A 13,565-nucleotide genomic window follows, 5' to 3' on the forward strand; every position below is an offset into this window, starting at 1 on the left:
AAAGGTGGAGGAGATCTTGGAGGTCCTTTCATCCAGCTTTTCTCATTCTACATAAAAAGGGAAACTGACTGGCCTCCAGTCCCACAGGGACCAAGCAGCCGCTGTGGTACCTGGGTCTTCCAATTTCCAGTTCAGCATTTTTTTTTTTTTTTTTTTTTTTTACTTCACCATACACTGCCTGCAGGCCCTACTGTGTTAAAAGAAACTTGAGAGAATGTGCATTTCTTTCTTTAGGAGAAACACTGCTGAACCCCGTCCTACACGCTGGTTTATGAGCACACACAGGTATAGATAAGTCTCTTATTTTTATACTTTCTTCTATGTTTAGAGAGAGACAGACAGATGAATAAATAAACAGACGCACCACATGTGGATGTCACTAGGGAGGTAGAGGTGGAATTAGACTGGGCAGAGTCTCAAAGGGGACTTCCTCTTTATCTGTATAGTTTTGGGGTTTTTTTTTTTTAATAAAAAGTATCTGAGGCAAAAAAAAAATTACCATCATCATAGCATTTGTTAATTTGAGGTGATGGACAGGCAATGAACTTGTAAAGATTTGTTATATTCTTCATATTTTTAAGGTTTTAAAGTTGAAAAGAAAGCCAAATGTGAATATTAAAAATAAATTACGACCTACAGGACTATCATTTTATAAAGGGTATTTTATTTTACTTATTTATTTTAAGGTTTTTTTGTTTGTTTGTTTTTGAGAGAGAGTGAGAGCAGGGAGGGGCAGAGAGAGAGGAAGACAGAGGATCCGAAGCATCCTCTGTGCTGACAGCAGCGAGCCCGATGTGGGGCTCGAACTCACGAACCGTGAGATCGTGACCTGAGCCGAAGTGGGATGCTCAACCGACTGAGCCACCCAGGTGCCCCAAGGATATTTTAAAGAAAGAAAACTGGCACAGAAGAAGGAGCAGAAAAAGAAACGAATACGTGGTTCTTGGTGGATGAGTTGACATTCATTCTGTCTCTGCTCTAAGTCTTTCCTGTTATGACATTAGCAGAATATTTCTTCTTTGCTCTGCATTTGCTACATCATCGGTTCCCTTGTGCACATTTTGAGCACTTCTAGGAACTCCAGCAGGAAAGTCAGGCCTCTCTTGTGAGTTATGGAACCGCTAGTGGCCCCTTGGTGACTGCACGTCCCTGGTTCTGAGAATCTTCTTCTGATGAAAGTGGAACAGAATACAGTGGTACAGAAAACGGTTCATTTAATAACACCAAATGTGTTATTTAAAATAACATCGTAAATCATTAACCAAACTTATTGTGGCAGTCATTTTACATATCTGCATTTGTCATACCATTATTTGCACACCTGAAACTTACACGATGTTAATATCAATAAAGCTGGTGGGGCACCTGAGTGGCTCAGTCAAAAGGGCATGCGACTCTTTATCTCAAGGTTGCGAGTTCGAGCTCCACACCGGGTGCAGAGATTACTTGACTAAAAAACTTAAAATTATATATCGATAAAGCCGGAAAAAATAAAATAAAATACTGTGACAAATTGGGAGAAAAACCACAGAATAGAGGAAAATTCTTTATATTTTAGTACCTTTAAACAAACAAACCAAGACCCCTGTAAAACAAATCACATCCAAAGAAACAGAGCCAGGAATGTGGTTTTAGAAGCGCCCTTTAATGAATGTGTAGGCAGAGGGTAGAATCCTGGCCTGAAGTAATACCCTGCTCCGCATCCCTTATTTACTGGATGCCTTCGTGCATTCCGGAAGACCTTTTTTGGTCTCAGTCTTTGTAATGTAAACCAGAAATGGTCATATCTGACTTTCCTTCCCATTTGGTCATCCTGGAAATCAGATAGCTAATGAGGTGAAAGAAAACACTGATTAACAACCTAACTAAAAAAACATGGAACAGGAGAGAGATGGTAGGATTATCATCGCTGTTACGAATGCCTCCGAGACGCGCCACACTGTTACAAATCACTCTATGGTAATGTCATGGCTAAAGCCCACACGTGGGATAACGCCAGCATTGACCCAGTAATCTTGATATTACTCACAGAGGCCTCGCTAAGTGATAATCCAGTAGTTCTGTCGTTACCAAGAAGAGCACTATCAAAAAATGTATGACCTCCTTCTCACAAAGGAGAAGACTAGAAGCCGCATTAGCCCTGAGGAATGAGGAGACACGGGGTCCAGTCCCGCTCTTCTCTAGCCAGCTCTGTGACTTGGGGTGATCACATGTCACACCAACTTCACTGGGTTTCACTTCTTTCCTCTGTAGGATGAGTGCATTAAACAGAAACAGTCTCTAAGGCCTCTTCTTGCTCCTAACATTTGTGACAGTTAGCTAGAGTTTGAACCTTAGCTCCAATATTACCTGGTATCATCATTTTTGTCTTTGTAACCTGGCCTTTAGGGACTGTTCCCGGTGGTTCACGTCCTGACCTAGCTTGTAAGTGTTACAATAGAGTCAAGAATTTACGATTTGAAGTTCGGCTCCCAGGAGACAATGGAAGGGCAGGACTCAGCAGTGCCCCGGCCCTAAGCATTGCCCTTTATTGGATTTGGCCACACAGTGAAGGTGTGACCAAACCTGGAAAACATTCTCTCACCTGGTCATGAGCTCTCTTGCCTGGATTATATTTTATATCTTAGCACATGAGAAGAAATGACACATTCATTGCTTGGCCAGGAAAGGGAACTGTGTGGAAGTGGAAATGAATTTAAATCCCTGCTGGGTTATCTTGGAAGATACTGTGCTTAACTGAAAATGTGTCCATTCAGGTTGGCTTAGGCACTGCTGTGCTCTGGGCTGTGGTTCCTGGCTTCTGCTTCCGGGTGGCTGAACATTACCAGGGCGAAGCTCGCAGTGAGTCCACACACATCCATACGGCTGAACTTCAGTTGCGTCCGTCTTTGTTTTTAATCCACAGCCCTTTACGTCTGTTGCCGACTACTTACCAGTTTACCCAGCAGCTGTTGTTAGCTCTCTCTGTTCTCCCCAAGTCCCAATCCACACTCCTGCTTCTTCTCTCAGCGGGTGTCCACCCTTGTTTTTCCTTCCCTCCTCTCCATATTTACATCTCTCTGAGTTTTCCTCTTCCATCTCTATCTGTCTGCCCTGGCAGAGCTCACCTGCCATGTGCACTGATGATGCCGGCGATGGCAACGGTGATGGAGATATTATTAGCGATGGTAATGGCAATCATAATGGTGATGGTAATGGTGATGGTAATATTGATAATGGTGATGGTAATGGTGATGACAGTAGGGGGTCGTAATGGTGACGGCAATGGCAGTAGCGACCTTGATGGTAATAGTGATGCCCAGGGCTATGACGATGGTAGAAAGACTAGTAGCAGTAACGGTCACTGATACATTGTTTAGTGAATGCTTACTGTATGCTAGGAACTACGAAGAACAATTTAGGCACAACTCTCAGGACAAGCCCGTTGCTCAGGCGTAGCCATCCCAGCTTTAACAATGAGGACCTTGAGGGTGAGAGAGGATTAAGTATTTGCCCCTAGCCCCCAGCTTACAAGTCGCAAACTGGAATTCCAACCCATTTTGACACAAACTCTGAAACCTGTGCCCTCAGCCTCTGGGCAGTGCTCCTTCCCATCCCTGCCTCCGTCCAGAATGCAGAGCACAATCATATTGATATGGCTGCTACTCCATAAATATGGCTGAACTGATTTTAACTCATCCCACCCCGAATCCTAGTGGCAATGAGATGATCTGCAAGGACTTGAGTGACAATATTACTTCCTCTGTAGAGGAATGTTTTCAGAAAGGGAAGGGTGTGTTGTGATCACACAGAGAATGTTCTCTTTCCAATAATGTTCTGGACATCTGTACAGCACCTAACAGTTTGCAGAGGGGCCTGGCAACTCTTTACTTAATCCCATGTCAATCCTCATAACGTAAACAAGAAAAGATTGTGACTTCTCTTTTTAGAGTTGAGGAAACCGAGGCTGGAGTCTGTTGTCCACTGTGACCCAGCTGACAAGCCTCACGTTATGTCTAGAACTCACGATGCCTGATTCCTACCCCCGTGTCCCACAAGGCAGTCCACAGCCCAATTGGCACTCACTCTATACCCTCCTTTGCTCCACATGAATGAAGACTAAGAACCATTGTATTTTTAATAATGATTCTTTTCTCCTAACAGGATAATTAATGCCTTTTATAAAGCCAGCTCTTAGTGTAGCAGAAATGGCCCATTAGGTGCTGGGAAACAAAATGGTGTTTCAGTCAGCTAGAAACTGTCCCCTGGTGAGGGTCACGGCATTATATCCCCTGCTCACAGGAGCACCTGTGTGGCCGGAGCTGGATCTGTGTACCTGTAAAAGGTTGTTGTGTATCCCGTGCTCTTGTGGGGACTTTACTCGTGCACCCCATTCACACCCTGGCCTACTGACCATGGTACAGGCTCCTATTCCACCAAGAAGGGAGGAGCATTCTGTGTCTCAAACTTCCAAGAAGCAGGTGTCTCTGGTCGGAAGATAATCGCACCAAAGTGGCTGCCCAAGTTTCCCCTGCAGTGACCCTGGAGCTCCAACTGCTGGGGCCTTATGGTCAGTCCACTGTGTAGAGGAAACTGGAGAGTGACAGGGAACTCTTGAGTCAACGTGGTGCCATGGAGGGGAACCATCTGGATTAAAAACAGACGTTCAGGTAGGTTGGCTTTCTTATTACATTATTTTTATTAAGCAAATAAAGGAAATGCATTGATTCTTGTACAGAAATGGCCAAGCAGATGCAGGGGATACTGGCTCCAAGAATCCCTATGAGGTCATTCAGGAGCTGCCCGTGCCGCTGTTCCCGGGCCAGTGTCTTTGGGTCGGCTTTATTCTCAGGCAGGTTTTCCTTAAGTGGTGCCTTAAATTCAACCAGTATAGCAACTCAGTCATGGCAGGACCAAAGAATGCCTGTCTTCCAGAAGTTCCAACAAAATGTCAGGGAGTGTCCATCCTTGAGCCAGTCATTATGGCCAGGGGCTCTGATTGTCCGGGTTTGTGTCACATTGGGTGGAGATTACCGTCCCATTTTGTAGATGAGAAAATTCTGAGTGTCAGAAAAATCGAGCGATGTTCCCCCATCATACAACCCATACAACCAGTAAGAGGCAGGTGGAAGCCTGAGTCTCCGACCACAGTTCACCCTACAGCTACCTTTCACCAACAGTGGATGCATCTTTGCATCTGTAGCTAGATCAGTTAGTCCAGAATGTTTGTCTTTGTTCAGAGTTTGGGGACAGCCCTTGAGACAGCCTTTTCTTTCACTTACTACATTTCTCTAAGACGTCTGAGGCTTGAACCACTTCCTCTTGTGCCTTACTGTTTTTGTGCTTAGGCGGTTTCAGAATACTCAACACCCTCTGTGTTGCTCTGTCTCCCCTGCGATCTCAGGAACGTTGTCTTTGTTCATCTCTGGATCCCCACCACCTAGCTTCATTGCCTGGCACATAACAGACACTCCATCCATGTGGGCTGTATGAACAAACACATAAATGCCCCATTGGCCCCTTTGAAGGACTCTTTCTGAGCAGAGGCCCAACAGCCCCTTGCCCGCGTCTTGGTTGCTCTCCCTTACTTTCAGAACCGGATGGATTATGTCACAAAAATCTTGCTGAATTTTCAGGACCGTCCCTGACTTGAACCGAGGAACGGCCCTGCCTCACTCCTTGTGCACAAATACTAATCCATCATTGCATCCTGCTTGGGACTCAGAATAACATATGAAAGAGCTTTGGGACAAATAATGAGCATTTTCAAACCGAGACAGCTGTTTTGCTCTCCCAGTGAACACAATATGTTGCCCATCCTTTCAACACTACGGAATTAAACCATTAGAAACAGTTTTCATCTGGTTCTCCTAAATATCCTGGCATTTAAAGGCAACTAGTTTTCCTTTATGTTGTATTTTATTTTTACAACTCTTGAGAGAAATGCTGCTTTAATTTAAAAAAGCTGTCTAAGTGAGCCTGGAGCCCACGTTTTTGATGTAATTATGCACCGAGGATTCTTCCTAACAGTGAATGGCTCAGAAAGGCAACCTCGTCCCTGGGGGCAGTTAGCCTTGCAGAGGCCTGGGTGAGTCACAGTGGCTGTGCTGAGTGATAGGCGGTTCCAGCTCTGTGCCAGATGCCCAGGCTACATAACTCCCCGTGCGGCACTCCCTGCTCCCTGGTCCGTGGTTCAACTCCTTGGCTGCAAACTGTATCACTGTACAGGTTTAGGGGAAGAAATGTGGCAGATGCAGAGAACCTTGCCCCCACCCCCTCCCTTGCTATCCCCTGTGCAGGGCTTATGGGGGTTCTAGAAGGGGCCTGTAGCTTTATGTCTCCCTGGTGCTCAGGGAGTGCCTTGCTTATCAAAGGTAGTCAGTATCTCTCTGAACAGGGCAGGGAGATAAACATGGGTGGAGATGATAATTTGGTGAAATAGATAGTTCTGGGACTTATTTAGGGCTTTCAGAGGTAAGGCTTTTCTGTCAAGCACTAGAAGCTGGTTTGGATGATCTGGGTTCTCACTAAGGTCTTACTGCTACCCAGCTAGTTGGCTTTGGGCAGATCACTTTCTGTCTTTGTTCTGGGGGTGAGAGGATGATTTGATCCTTAAGAGTCTGCAATTCAAAGCTTAACGCAACTGGGTAAAGAAAGCTGACTTTGAAAAGGAAGAGATCTCTGGGCTTTTCTGGCTCCCGGCAAGAATTGCCACAGAGTCTTGGGATGGACACCTAGTCAGATGGTCTGTGCTTCCTAGGACCCCGGGGGAGGTGGTCATGAGTTTGTTCATTACCAGTAAGATCCAGCCAATACCCCCCACCCCCACCACTGCCTCTCTGAGTGGAAGCTTCTCTTACATCTAATTTTCCTGCTGGATTATATTAGTTTCCTGTTGCTTCTGTAACATATTACCACACAATTAGTGGCTTACAGCAACACAACTTTCATATCTTACAGTCCTGGAGGTCAGAAATCCAAAGTCGGTCTCACTGGGCCAAAGTTAAGGTAACAGTAAGGCTGATTCCTTCTGGAGGCTTTAGGGGAAATTCATTTCCTTGCCTTATGGCCCCTTCCTCCATCTTCAGAGCCAGCAGTGTGGCATCTTCTTTGGTCTCTCACCTCTGCTTCTGTCCTCGTATCTTCTCTCCCGGACTCTGATCCCCCTGCCTCCATTTTATAAGGACTCTTGTGATTACATTGGGCCCAGGATAATCTCTCCATCTCATCACCCTTAACTTAATCACATCTGCAAAGTCCACTTTACCATGTAAGGTGCTGGCCGTGGGGCTTGATCCTATGACCTTGGGATCGTGACCTGAGTGAATTCGGAAGTCTGAGGCTCAACTGACTGAGCCACGCAAACACCCCCATAAGCAATTATTTTTAACACAAAGCCAGGTGTGCTAAGTGATGTAACAGTGACAGACTCAGATAGCAGGAATATAAGAAGGTGACATTAGTTCCAGCCATCACATGGCCCAATTTTCGGCTTAGAAATATGATTGTTATAGGTACCTGAATTTTAGGTTATTAACTTTTGTAGGCTAAGGATTTTAGGGCTTTATTTTCTGCTTTCTTTTAATTTTTTTTAATGTTTATTTATTTTTGACAGACAGAGACAAGAGCGCAAGCAGGATGGAGGCAGAGAGAGAGGGACAGACAGAATCTGAAGCAAACTCCAGGCTCTGGGCTGTCAGCACAGAGCCAGACGTGGGGCTCTAACTCACTAACTGTGAGATCGTGACCTGAGCCGAAGTCAGAAGCTTAACCGACTGAGTCACCCAGGCACCCCTCTTTCTTTCTTTTAAATAGGATGGTGTGTCTTTTCCTTTTTAAGCCTCTTTAGTTCAAAAGAGGTATCTGGCTCTGATGATTCATGCGAAATCGCTTTTGCTTAAGGCTGGTTAAGGTTGGAGACAATCTGAATTTGCTAGACACAGCAGATGTTGGGAAGAAAATCAAGTGAGACTTCTCATTTCATGTTGCATCTGAATGGGTAACTTCTGTAACCTGGGCCGTACTACAGAAGAGCACTTGTTTCTTGTGGCTGACCTACAAATACCCAGCAAGGTTGGCTTTCCTGGTTGGAAAGACCATTCTTCCTCGTGTGTTCTTTCCGAGGCAAAGGGGCATCTCCTGTGAGAGCTCCCTGCAGCCCGGAACACAGTTTTAGAAAATACAGCTGACTTCTCTGGGAAAAACAAAACCAACCTTGTCTTACCCTGGTCATGGAAACTAAATTGGCACCTCATTATCGCCTTGTTAGCAGGGACTGGCTGTGTTGTGGACAAACCTGGTAGGAACTGTTGGCCCTGTGTGGGCAGGGTTTTGAGTTAAGCTTAATTGCTCTTCTAAAGCTCAGCTACTTAATACGACACGAGTAGAAATCTATCATCAGACTCTTGACCACCCTCCTTTCCCTTCGTAGTCTCACCTACGCAGACCATTAGCGCCTCCCCACCTCTGCGGCTGCCATGATTTGTACCTGGGCCACACTGGGGCCATCAAGGCTTGGCTGCACCCAGCACAACTACCCAGAGGAGGAAAGGTCTGTAATCACCTTTAACCGTGACTCCCCCAGGCCTCCAATATCTTCCAATGCAGTCAACCTGTTCTGTCCTGGGAGCACAGTAGGGCTGCCGGCTGGGTGAAGATGATGTCTCCTTAATGACTGATAGAAGTTCTCGATTTCTCACAGAATGGGAAAGAGTAATCCGGAATCATTTTTATCTGGCTCTGACATGTATTTTGCACTTGTATTTGAATGTTGGTGTGCCTGATGTTCTGAGAACTCACTTCAGACAGAGCCATGGAGCAGCCCATGAGCAGAGGGTGTCCTCAGGGATAGCTGAAGAACTGCATCCCTGACCACGTCTGCCCCTTCTTTTCTTTTCAAAGCCTGACTGGGGTTTGAATCCCACGCCTGTATTCACCAACAGTTGAGTGTTCACGGGAAGGTCACCTAATCTCTCTTGGCTTTAGATTGTTGCTTTGCAAATTTGGGGTGAACATTTTCTACCCCGGAGGACTGATGGAGATATCGAATGGGATGACAGGCTGAGCATTGATCACACAGGAGTATTGCGTGCAGTAAATGTTAGGCTCTCTCCTGCTCCCTTTCCTCCCTACCACCTCCACACCTCCTCCCTGCGCCCCACCTTTCTCTCAGAGCAGTGCAAAGTGCTGGCCTCAGCAGAAGCTCTCTTTCCTCGCAATGTCTCCAAAGTGGGAGGGTTGTGACATGACACACACTTTTCACATCTCCCCTTTTTTCCTCACCGTGCCCACTCCCAGACTCTTTTCCTTGTTCCATCAGACTTCTGTATAGAACCCATGACAGTGCGGACCTTGTCTGAAGTGTCCCTGCCTTGCAGTTTCTTCCCCATACTGAATGTATGACTGGGTTCTCCATGGTAATCCCAGTTTCAAATGCACAGTCCTGTTCTTCCCATTTTAACAAGTCCTGGGAATTCTAGTTCATCCACATCCCAAACACATTTCCCTGATTACCCACTACCCAGAAGGGGAGCTGAAGACACAGAAAATGTGGTCTTACAAAAGGGCCCTGACCATGGTAACCACACATCCAATCTTATATTGGTCAAGAAAACACCATAACCAACCAACAGAGTTCCCATAACCAACCAATAGAGTTGCCATGAGAGGCACATGTCAGACAGAGCACCCCCACAATAAGCTTCTGTGAGAGCCTGGCACTGCTGATGACTTCAAGTTCAGATTCTTCGCTTGCAATTTTTGTGTTATTCCTCATGCCAGTTGGGTTTGAGAGTGGGTTGAAGGGACCTTGATTCTTGTTTTTGGATGTGAAATGAGGATCAGGATGAAAATGTGTTTGGCACAAAAATGCACATGATATACTCTGGATGCAAGTTTATAGCCTGCTTTTTCTTTCACTTCACATGTAGACTATATGGATTTACTCCTGTCGCTAATTTTTTGTTGTTGTTGTAAACAGTGACTTGACCAAATTCACAACCGTGTCTACCGTTGGCAAGATGGTGTGGGGCTTGAATGGAGAGAACAGATACCAAGGGGGATTTAGTGGGCTGGAATGTTTTCTATCTTAACCTTGGTGTTGGGTGTACTTTTTTGAATGGTCTTAAATATTACAGAGTAAAGTAGAAATTTACTATAGTAAATGGTTCCTTAACATCTTGTTATATAGGTATAGCATAATGTACTTGTTTAAACCCTCCCATCACCCCCATTATCAGATATTTGTAATTTTCAACTTTGGACTCTTGAATAATGTAGTATTATTAAACATCTTTGGGCATCAAGTTATGTCTGCATTTTAGCTCATTTTCTTAGGATAGTTTTACAGAATTGAATTATTGGGTCAAAGAGTATGTTGTAATGAGTAGATATGACCAGACTATCTTTTAACAAAGTCACACAGATCTAGACTATCGATACCATTGTGTCCACTCCACCTTATCTTTCCAGTCCTGAATGATACTAAAAAAAAAAAAAATGCTATTTTTCTAGGCAAAAATTTTTTTTTCTGATGGTGATAGCTTGTATCTCTGATTAGCAGTGAGGTTGACCATTCTGTCATAAAATAATTTTCCATCAGAGCTTTAAAAACGTTGACATGTATGCATGAGTACAGGCTTTTTGCAGACTCATATATAGGTGAGCCCTGGGTTTTATATGAGACGGGGGGACCACAGATGAGCAAAGAAAGAGCCCCTTGCTCCCTGGGTGAAAACTAGCTGTGCATCTAGACTTTTTGTGTTTCTGCAGTGCCGCCAAGCTCCTGGACAAGAACCCGTTCTCGGTCAGTAACCCGAACCCTCTGCTTCCTTCGCCTGCCAGTCTCCAGCTGGCCCAGCTACAAGCCCAGCTCACCCTCCACCGGCTGAAGCTGGCACAGACAGCTGTCACCAACAATACCGCAGCCGCCACGGTCCTGAACCAAGTCCTCTCCAAAGTGGCCATGTCCCAGCCTCTCTTCAACCAGCTCAGGCATCCGTCTGTGATCAGCGCCCCCCAGAGCCATACGGGGGTGCCTCAACATGCTGCGGCCGTGCCCAGCGCCCGGTTTCCCTCGAATGCCATTGCCTTCTCACCCCCCGGCCAGACGCGAGGCCCGGTACCCTCTGTGAGCCAACCCCCCAATGCCGTGGTGATGCATCCTTTCAGTGGAGTCCTGCCTCAGACCCCTGCCCAGCCAGCAGTCATCCTGGGCATTGGCAAGACTGGGCCTGCCCCTGCTGCGGCGGGATTCTATGAGTATGGCAAAGCCAACTCCAGCCAGGCATATGGCTCTGAAACAGACAGTCAGCCCAGCTTCCTGCCAGCCACGGCCTCTACCACGGGCAATGTGACCTATGAAGGGCACTACAGCCACTCAGGGCAAGATGGCCAAGCTGCCTTTCCCAAGGACTTCTACGGACCCAACTCCCAAGGGTCGCATGTGGCAGGTGGATTTGCGGCCGAGCAGGCCGGGGGCATGAAAGGCGAGGTAGGTCCACTGCTGCAGGGTCCAAACAGCCAATGGGAGACCCCCCATGGATTCTCTGGCCAAAGCAAGCCCGATCTTACAGCAGGCCCTAGCCTGTGGCCTCCACCCCCCAGCCAGCCCTATGAGCTCTATGACCCCGAGGAGCCCACCCCAGACAGGACCCCTCCTTCTTTTGGGGGTCGGCTAAACAACAGCAAACAGGGTTTCAGCGGTGCCCGGAGGCGGGCCAAGGAGGAGCAGGCGATGCTGTCCGTGCGGCCCCTGCAGGCTCATGAGCTGAATGACTTTCACGGTGTGGCTCCCCTTCACCTCCCACACATCTGTAGCATCTGCGACAAGAAGGTGTTTGATTTGAAGGTGAGTCCTGCGAGATAGCCTGGGAGCCACCGCTGGAGCCTGGGGGTGCTCCCCGCCACAACCCTGCTCTTTGCTACTCAAGAGCGAGGAACTGTCACCGTCGGGGACTAGGTAGCAGCATTTTGCCATCAGTTCCCTTGATTAAAGTTATAGGGGTTAGAACCAAAGTTCATTTCAGAAATGTATCAGGGCCAGTCCCTTGCTTTAAGGCAAGGAAGAGATTCTTTCCCATGTTTATGGATGAGAAAGCTGTGGCTGAGTCGGGGATCAGGTGACCCCACCTGGGTGACAGAGAAGGGACTCAAGGCCTGGTCTCCTGCCTCCTTGAGGAGGACTCTTCCTGCGAGGTATGCCCAGAGTACATTGTACTGAGTATGGAAGGGGAGGAAAACGCTGGAAGAATTTTGGATGAGGGTAAGAGAGCACCTCTCAGGTGAGATCTGGACACATTTTGTAGAGTGCCTCAGCTTCCCATCTGCAAGACGGAGATGGGGCCTCATCGTACCTTCCCAGTGGTTGTAATACGCTTTGGGCCCCTTAAGCAAAGGTTCATTATAGTATAAATCCATGCCCCCACCCCCCGCCAAAACGTGTTAGTGATGCAGTGAAATACTCCAGAGCAATAATGATTCGGACAGCTAACATATATTAAATCCTTTCCATATGTCAACAGTAATCCTGGGAGGTAGATACTATTATTATTCTCATGTTGCAGATGAGAAAACCGAGGCCCAGAGAGAGGAAAGGACTTGCCCAGGGCCCCATAGCTAGAGAGTGGCAGAGTGGAGATTCCAACACGGGTCTCGCTCTCCCAGAACCGGTGCCACTTGAGCACTGGGCTGTGCTGCCTCTCTTCTCTCATCCCATCTGCAGAGCATAGTGATTCCCATGTAATGGAAGTCACACCACAGTGTGTCCTTCACCTCTGCTTGGGTCACGTTGTGCAGGTGCATCCCTGTCACCCACGGGGAGGGGGCTGGCTGACACTGGGAGGCGATGGTGGATTTCGTCTCATAAGCCTTTCTTAAGGCTTTGCAGCTCAGATTTTCCCAACCAGACGTAGAAATGGGTGGGGTCTCTCTGGGGGAGGAGGGAGGGAGTGGGAGGTGGGAGGTGCCATGGGACTGAGGGTGCCCGGAGAGAGGAGGAGAGAACCCGACTTGGGATTCCGGGCTTCTGTCCACGATGAGCGAGGGATATGCGGGTCTGGCCGATGGAGTGAGGGCTAGATGGGAAGGCAGGTATGGAGAGGAGCCAGGAGGGAGAGGAGGAGCAGAGGGAGATGTGTTTGCAGGGTTGGTCCAGTTTCTGGGCTCTGAGCCTCCTGCCTGATGGGGAAGCCTGCACTCATCCCTTACCTTCTCATGGACTCAGTTTCTGCTTCAGTCATTTTTCCTTTCCTTCCGGTCTAGGACTGGGAGCTTCATGTGAAAGGGAAACTACACGCTCAGAAATGCCTGGTCTTCTCTGAAAAGTAAGTGCTGGCCGAGAGAACAGGTCCGTGCGTGTGTTCAGCAGGTAATCACTGAGCACCTACTGTGTGTCACATTCTGTTTTAGGTGCTGGGGAAACAGAGAACAAAACAGGAAAATGACCCTGTCCTCAAGGAGCTTATACTTAACGGTGGGGGTTGGGGGGCGGGAAGCAGATGATAAAGAAAATAAGCAAGTGAATTATATAGCATCCCTGGTGGTAAATCCTAAGCAGAAAACAGCGTCAGGGCAGGGGCAGGAAGCGT

General features: G+C 47.3%; 1 protein-coding gene across 7 annotated transcripts in view; it reads left to right on the forward strand.

Moving 5' to 3' along the window:
* RBM20 (RNA binding motif protein 20) overlaps positions 1-13,565 on the forward strand; it is a 196,513-nt gene that overhangs the window by 132,260 nt on the left and 50,688 nt on the right. For 5 of the 7 annotated variants that reach the window (XM_019459411.2, XM_019459412.2, XM_019459414.2 and 2 more), the window contains exons 2-3: positions 10,750-11,827; positions 13,240-13,301. In XM_019459411.2, the coding sequence (XP_019314956.2) occupies positions 10,750-11,827; positions 13,240-13,301 (1,140 nt within the window). Of the gene's footprint in view, positions 1-4,212; positions 4,650-10,749; positions 11,828-13,239; positions 13,302-13,565 lie in introns of those variants that run through there. The other 2 variants (XM_019459417.2, XM_019459415.2) reach the window with 2 other exon arrangements.

Source organism: Panthera pardus, unplaced genomic scaffold (genome assembly GCF_024362965.1).
Source record: "Panthera pardus isolate Hobbes unplaced genomic scaffold, ASM2436296v1 HiC_scaffold_22, whole genome shotgun sequence".
In the NCBI taxonomy this organism is placed as follows: domain Eukaryota; kingdom Metazoa; phylum Chordata; class Mammalia; order Carnivora; family Felidae; genus Panthera; species Panthera pardus.